This window comes from Chaetodon trifascialis, chromosome 21, assembly GCF_039877785.1.
Source record: "Chaetodon trifascialis isolate fChaTrf1 chromosome 21, fChaTrf1.hap1, whole genome shotgun sequence".
Classification (NCBI taxonomy): domain Eukaryota; kingdom Metazoa; phylum Chordata; class Actinopteri; order Chaetodontiformes; family Chaetodontidae; genus Chaetodon; species Chaetodon trifascialis.
In genome coordinates, this window is record NC_092076.1 from 8,016,932 (window position 1) to 8,024,446 (window position 7,515).

Consider the following 7,515-nt stretch of genomic DNA (forward strand, 5'->3'; position numbering starts at 1 on the left):
TGCAGGCCTGTGATGCTGCAAAGTAGGGGCTTTGCTGCTTTCTAGTGCCCCTCGTAAAAGTGAGCATTATCCGCGAAAGTGCTCATACTCGGCTTTTAACGTGTCTTGTGTAGAAATTCAAAATAATATAACAGCAGCAGTCCGTTGTTTATTGGTTTACTTTAGGAACCGAGAAGCGGAAGTATATGACGGACGTTGTTTTTAAACACCATCTCGCATTAGAATTATTATTATTTAAGACAAAAATTGCAAATGCAACGGACAAAATCTAAACTGTTAGATGCCCTTTAACGCTTGAATGATTTTAAGTCACGCATGGACGAATTTCCCACTCAAATTTATAGCCTTCTAGGGTTGTAAATATCTGGTGTGGTGGAAATGTTAATATTTACGATAACACGTAAAAGCCCCACCAGTGCGTATAGAGGTCCCAAGGAGAGGGCTGGAAGCTAATGGAGAGTCAACAATCAGACGCCCTTCCTGCGGTCACCCCTAACACGTCGTGTTTAGGTCTGTGTAACCAACCCAGTGGTGCATCTTTGAATTCAGATTACTTAAATCTAAACTCAATTGCTCTAAATAAGTCAGGTTGTTTCAGAAGAATTGTTTTCATTTGCACGTAAATATCCAAAATAAGTTGTGTTTATAGAGCCAAACGGTGGACTATGTGCAGCATTAAGGTGCCTTTACATTTATAGAATATCTTTGGTCTCTCACACTGCAGAGCCTGTAGGTCGCACCTTGTTTTCCAAAAACAATGATTTCTCTGGTACCTGGTTTCTTGTGTGCATGTAAACAAAGTAAATTTACAGTCTGCCAGATTATCTCTCATTACAGCTGACAGACCCACAGCTGTAATTGACATTTTTGCTTCATTATGGGATGACATAGGGGCACATGAACGGCTTTGCAATTCTAACTCTTCCAATGGATGGTATCCCAATAGAGGGATCTTATGAATTGGAGATTCCCCATGCGTAACTGAAAAATTCAGGGACCCTTGCTAGTTATTGTTATGCGGTGTTTCCTCTGAGAAAGGGGAAGGAAAATTTGAATCCTGTCAAAAACAATGAGCACTTATCATATGGAAGGGATCCATGCAGATGGACGCAGTGAGATTGTCGTCGCATAGAGATGTGACTAAACAGCCTGTGGAGTTTTGTCAGTGATGGGGACCTCGTCTGAACTTCTAGCTTAATCATTAACTTATATAAGTTTTAGGTGAAGGGTAGAGTATTTTATGGCCAAACTATTGTTAACACAGTGTAAACTAATTCTGACCAAACAGTTGGGTCAGTACTTCAAGAAGTAGAACAGGTGGTTAAAATCCGTTTTACACGTTGTTGTTTGTGTTACCACATCTAATGAACCGTGTGGATTAGACAGACATGTTAGACAAATGAAGATCTGTGTGAGACAACAGTCACTGCTTGTTCACAGCCTGAATGAATGCTGCGCACATGCTGTAGAAGTCCTAAATAGACCTCATGTTGACTATCAACACTCCATCATCAGCCTCCACCCCAATACCCTTCGGGCTATTGAAATGTATAGGTAGACCAGAGACATTTTAGGGGCCAGGATGGGTGATTTAAGCTACGTTTGAGCTTAAATTTCTGGAAATGGACTTGCAGTGTAAAAAGAGCCATATGGTGGCCCTTATACATCACAGTCACACACCACAACTTCATGTCACCTCCAGGTTCTGAAGATGAGCTACCCAGGATACCCTCCTCAGTCTGGGGGATACCCACCACAGGCAGGGGGCTACCCACCTCAACCAGGGGCATATCCACCCCAAGCAGGTGGCTACCCTCCAGCACAAGGAGGCTACCCACCAGCGGGAGGAAACTACCCCCCACAGGCAGGCGGATACCCGCCCCAGGCTGGCGGTTACCCTCCCGCAGCGGGCGGTTACCCTCCCGCAGCGGGTGGGTTCCCTCCAGCAGCAGGGGGCTATCCTCCCCAGGCAGGTGGTTTCCCTCCCCAAGCTGGAGGCTTTCCTCCTCAGGCAGGAGGATACCAGTCACAGTCTGGAGCAGGAGGTTATCCCTCCATGCCTGCTGCAGGTGAGGCTCCAAGATGTGCTGTGAAGTTGTGAGGATTCGTATGCATTGTATTAAAATCAGTTTTGTGGAGTGTTATGTCAATATTTTCTTTGCAGGTGGAGGCTGGGGTGCAGCACCAGGTGGTGGCTATGGAGCAGTATGTAAATTCTTTACTTACTCTTCACTACTGCTATACTGTGCAACTGATAACATATGGACTGGTTTAAGCTAAAGTTCATGTTTGCTTAAATCACCTTATCTTCACCAGCCCTACTTGAACCTCATCTGCTGTATATGAAGTTTACCCTGGATTTAGCACTTACAGCTGTCTTCTGTTTGCAGCCAGGAGGAGCTCAGCAGGGGTACCCAGGGGGTCCTGCCCCAGGCCAGCCCATGCCAAATTACCCTGGAGCACCAGCAACTAACCCCTCAATGCCCGCATATGGAAGTGGAGCTCCGTCCAACCCTCAGGCACCTGCCATTCCTGTAAGAAGCATTTGTCTTCGTCCCTTTTCTCTGAAACTATGTTCAAATGTTATCTCCCAATGTTTTTATTTCTTATGTGTGCCTTTTTTTGGTTTATAGAAAGGGTACAGGGGTTCTATTAAAGACTTTCCAGGGGCTGATCCACTGAGGGATGTCGAAGTTCTTCGAAAGGCTATGAAGGGTTTTGGTCAGTAAATGGTGTTTAATATGCTAAACTCATTAGAAACATTACTCACTCTTGATGATTTTTTTTAACACATCATAAATATTAATTAATTTATAAACAGGCACTGATGAAAATGCCATTATTGAACTTCTGGGGAGTCGTACCAACAAGCAGAGGGTTCCAATGGTTGCAGCCTATAAAACAACCTATGGGAAGGTATGTTTTCTGATATTTTAGTGTGTGTTTTTTGCAGTTGAAATTCATTCAGTAATGTGTTGCTTCTCACTGACCCTGTCTGGCAACTATGCTGTGTCATGTTTTTGTTTCTTGTGTTTGTTCTGTGTTTTTCCTCTCAGGATTTAATCCATGATCTGAAGTCTGAGCTCACTGGAAACTTTGAGAAGCTGGTTCTTGCTATGATGATGAGCCCAGCACACTTTGCTGCAAGTGAACTCAGAGATGCTATAAAGGTTGGAAGCTGGAGTTGTTGTCTCAGCAAATGTCTCAATTTTGGTTTTGCTCTCCAAACCACTTTGCTTGACTCATCATGTAAGAGGAAAATAAGAGCAGAAAAGTAAAGTGCAAGTGAAGGCCAGACAAGTTGAGCCCTGAGTCACAGCTGATGACCAGTGCGCGTTCACCATTTTTCCTCTATGAAGCAGGTGTGTTTGATGTCTTACTAAGGTTTTTCTATGTTTTTGTTTGTTTATTTGTTTGTTTTTAGGGTGCAGGAACTGATGAAGCCTGCCTCATTGAGATTCTTTCATCACGCTCAAATGCAGAAATTAATGAAATCACCCGCATCTACAAAGCTGGTGAGTTCAAATCTTGACGCTGACATTGTGAAAAAGTGGCATCTAAACAAGATGCAAATTCTATGCAAATGATTGTATTTTCCTAAAAAGCAACGCCTTCCTTCCAGAGTACGGGAAGAGCCTGGAGGACGCCATCACTAGCGACACCTCCGGTCACTTCCGCAGACTCATGGTTTCTCTCTGCCAGGTAGCTGCCGCACGCTTTCCACCTGCTTCGCAATGAGCTCATTTCAACTCATGTGAAGTTGAACCCTGTCACTGTACGCCGCCCACGTAACATATGTTTAACGAGCACGTGTCCTGCTCTATCTAGGGAAATCGTGATGAAAGGGAGACTGTTGACATCTCCCTGGTCAAACAGGATGCTCAGGTACCGGTTTGAAGTCGGTTTGGTGTTGTAGCATTCATGGGAACTAATTAGCAAGCCGGGTCACGTTCCTTTTCTTTGATTTATGTGTGTCTGTGTGGGCGACAGAAACTGTATGCTGCTGGAGAAAATAAAGTGGGAACAGATGAGTCTCAGTTCAATGCCATCCTGTGTGCTCGCAGCAGGCCCCACCTTCGTGCAGGTGCGTAGTCTCAACATTGTCGAACACGAGATTATTTTTCTTTTCTCGTTTTCCACTGTCATAACTGCACATTACAAACCATATTTCACGTGTTTTCAAATATTCAGATTATTTCACCTGGGATTGTTTTCTTTGATAGTCTTCCAGGAGTACCAGCAGATGTGTGGACGAGACATTGAGAAGAGTATCTGCAGGGAAATGTCTGGCAATTTGGAGTCTGGCATGGTCGCTGTGGGTACGTTCTTTTTTTTCCAAACCTCAAACAAACCGAAGTGGCTTTCCAAAAACATGTTCAAGTATATATTGAAGTAATTTGTCAAAGATGTTTGTTCCGAAGGGTTTCCTGGAAGGGCTGAAAATATCCTGCAGATGCAAACAGGCTGTTTTTTGACTTAAATATCTTTTTAATGCTTGACGATAGATCGATGATTGTGGGCACAGTCATTTTGGTTTATTAAATATTGTGCAGTTACACAAGATGTTGAGGCCATACCTACAAGAATTTGGCAGCCAGTTATAGGAAACCAGTATCTAAAAATAAATGCTGGGGTTCATCTAAATATGCAGTGAAGATTGGATGAACAAGTGCAGCTGGAATGGTAAAATTGCTTTGCACAAATTAAAATTGACAGAAAGTGCAGAAGAGCAAAACCTTTGTGCAGAGGCAGTAACATAAACCGAGTGAATGACAGTACAGTCACCTCTGCCTCTAGTGTATTTATTATTGGATTGCATTGCAAGCCTCATACCAGACTAATCTATTTACATCTGCTCCTTTTTCCCAGTGAAATGCATCAAGAACACCCCAGCCTACTTTGCAGAAAGGCTCCACAAGGCCATGCAGGTGCGCCTGCTGCTCATCATCACATTTTACTCCTAACGATCACAAACCGGCTGTTCTCCTGCGCCGGCGTCACTGTGGGCGGCGGGGCAAAGGAGAAGATTTCACTGCTCCTGCAATGACGTGTCACATTGTGATGTTTTGACAGGGAGCAGGGACCAAGGACACAACCCTGATCCGCATCATGGTGTCCCGCTGCGAGGTTGACATGTTGGACATCAGACAGGCGTATGTGAAGACCTACGGAAAATCTCTTTACACCCACATCTCAGTAAGTCCCACTAACCACCTTATCATGACAGGTTCAGCTCATTTTTTTTTTCTCTGTGCTACATTTGTGGGATCATTTGAAATTCATGTTGATTTTTGCTGTGTTTGTCAGGGTGACACCTCCGGGGATTACAAGAAGCTGCTGCTGAAGCTGTGTGGAGGTAACGACTAAAAGGAAAGAAGCTCACCCTTCATGAGGACGAAATAGAAGTCCACACTGAAACAATGTTATAGGACCTTATATCGTCTGATGCATGTAGTTGAAGTCAGTTTTCCGATGACAATAATCAATCATTATTACTTTTTTCTTCAGTGATTTTTTTTTTTATTTTATTTTTTTTAGCTACTGTATTGTAGTAGATGGTTGCCAAATAGTAAATCTATATTGATATGAATATTTTTTAAATACACACTAAATAGCTTTGTCATTACTGGGTAGTGCCTGAAAATTTCATACTTGATTAAGAAATTCTACAATATAACTGTACTAACTATGTTACAGAATAGGGCTGGGCCATAAGGCAGAAAATACAGTGACGGTCATTTTTTCCCATATTGATCATATCGATACTTATCACGATATGTTCGATGTTAGTTGGATAATGGTGACAATCAGAAGAGTGTCCAGATAATGAAGAAACCAGAGGGACATCAAATTTATGAGAATAGTTTATGAGCATAAAAAATAAATAATATAGACATTTAACCGTGTGCACAGAAGAACAAGAACATTGAATAACATTTAATGTAAACATTAAACTTTGCAATCATACTTTATCTGCTCGAAAACAACTGGAGTTAGCTTGCCTTCTAAATTCTAAAGTAACGTGCGGTGGCGGGGATGCTACCTTTTTTTGTTTCCCGTCTCAGTTGGAACTGCTCTACAGCGTCCTAATGTGAGTCGGTTTTCATGAGCTCTGCATGGCTGTGTAAAGCAAACCGTGTGTAAATTAAGAGGGCGGCGCAAGTTACTGTCCCATTTCTGGAAGTTTGTGTTCTACTTGTTCAACAGGTGTTTGAGAAATTCTTTTGTTGCATTTCTGGCCACACACAGCAGAGGCAGCAGACTCACTGGAAGTTGTCGCGTATATTTTGGCTGTGTGATAGGCCGTTAGATCTGTCCCCTGTCGAGTAGTTTCATCGCCCAGCCCTATGATTGAAGAGTATTTAAACAAACTGCTCCACAAATCTGCTTTGGTTTGTATTAATTGTTTTGGAGGGTTTCACAAAATATGAAAACCTGCAGATCCAGAACAAGGAAAAGTGTCTCATTTATCTAATATATAAAGAACATATACAAGGAAACATTTAGCCCATTACTTTAAACACGTGTTACATTTCATCTGTATACAAGTTAATGTAAACTGTTCACTTTATAGTTTTAGCAGATTAACTCTTTGCTGAATGTCACACTTGCTTGTTTAACTCATAATTAAATGACATGTATTTTTTGAATGTTATGAAAGAAAAGGCCTTTCCTCTGTCTTTACGTTAACTAATCAGAGTTTCACTCCTGCTTGCAGGTCTATGCAATTTAGCCTTTCACTTCAGAACCTTTATATCAGCTTTAAAGGACTGTATTTCGGTCTTGACACGTAAGCCTTTCCAATCGCTACTCAACATTTACAGACAGTGCTGCCTTTTTGCTGAAAAGCCAAAGCCTGAAGACAGATGATGTTGTGCCTTCTTGTCAGGGCTGCTGTGTAAGCTGTTCAGAGCGAGCCGATGTTTCACTGTGGTTTATCTCGCAAACAGTCAATAATCACACCTGTATGGCTGCAGAAATGTCATTCTAACATTGTTTGGTTCTCAGCATTTTGTTTACATTTTTTTCCAGTGACCCGTATTGGTTTGTATGTTTTGCTGCCAGCAGGGGGCTCTTTACTCACATGAAGTGTCATATCTCATGTCTGTGTGATTGTCTGCCAGATGACCTAGAGTTTGGCTTCAATCTGAACATCCTGTATACTAACTCAACCTCGCAATCAACCTTGTGACATGAATAGCTGAAATTCAATGGATGTCTTTCTAGTATTGTAACATTTTGCCGTTTGATAGTCCCCGAGACTTGAAACAGCCACTTCTCATTTCAATTAAAAAACCCACAACATTTTGTCGTATCTGGATTGTCTTTGTGAAATGGACTCGTATGTTTTGCATGAAACGTTGACTGTGGATTTTCTGCTCTGAGCCGGAACACAATGAGCAATTTGCATTTCAAAGCCGGTCTCATTTTCACCACCTTGGTCTGCATTATGACGACTGAGTCAACCCCCGCTGCCGCCGCCGCCATCCTCTGAGCACCACGAGCTGCACGTTC

At 42.4% G+C, this 7,515-nt stretch overlaps 1 protein-coding gene across 1 annotated transcript in view; it reads left to right on the top strand.

Annotated features, from left to right (window-relative positions):
• Positions 1-7,305, top strand: part of LOC139349511 (annexin A4-like) — a 7,948-nt gene extending 643 nt beyond the window's left edge. Inside the window, exons 2-15 of the mRNA XM_070990385.1 lie at positions 1,703-2,069; positions 2,165-2,205; positions 2,391-2,534; positions 2,634-2,721; positions 2,822-2,916; positions 3,057-3,170; positions 3,425-3,515; positions 3,623-3,702; positions 3,829-3,885; positions 3,991-4,084; positions 4,224-4,319; positions 4,870-4,928; positions 5,074-5,196; positions 5,308-7,305. Of these exons, the coding sequence (XP_070846486.1) occupies positions 1,712-2,069; positions 2,165-2,205; positions 2,391-2,534; positions 2,634-2,721; positions 2,822-2,916; positions 3,057-3,170; positions 3,425-3,515; positions 3,623-3,702; positions 3,829-3,885; positions 3,991-4,084; positions 4,224-4,319; positions 4,870-4,928; positions 5,074-5,196; positions 5,308-5,367 (1,500 nt within the window). The 5' untranslated portion in view covers positions 1,703-1,711 and the 3' untranslated portion in view covers positions 5,368-7,305. The remainder of the gene's footprint in view (positions 1-1,702; positions 2,070-2,164; positions 2,206-2,390; positions 2,535-2,633; positions 2,722-2,821; positions 2,917-3,056; positions 3,171-3,424; positions 3,516-3,622; positions 3,703-3,828; positions 3,886-3,990; positions 4,085-4,223; positions 4,320-4,869; positions 4,929-5,073; positions 5,197-5,307) is intronic.
• Positions 7,306-7,515: the final 210 nt, after the last annotated feature.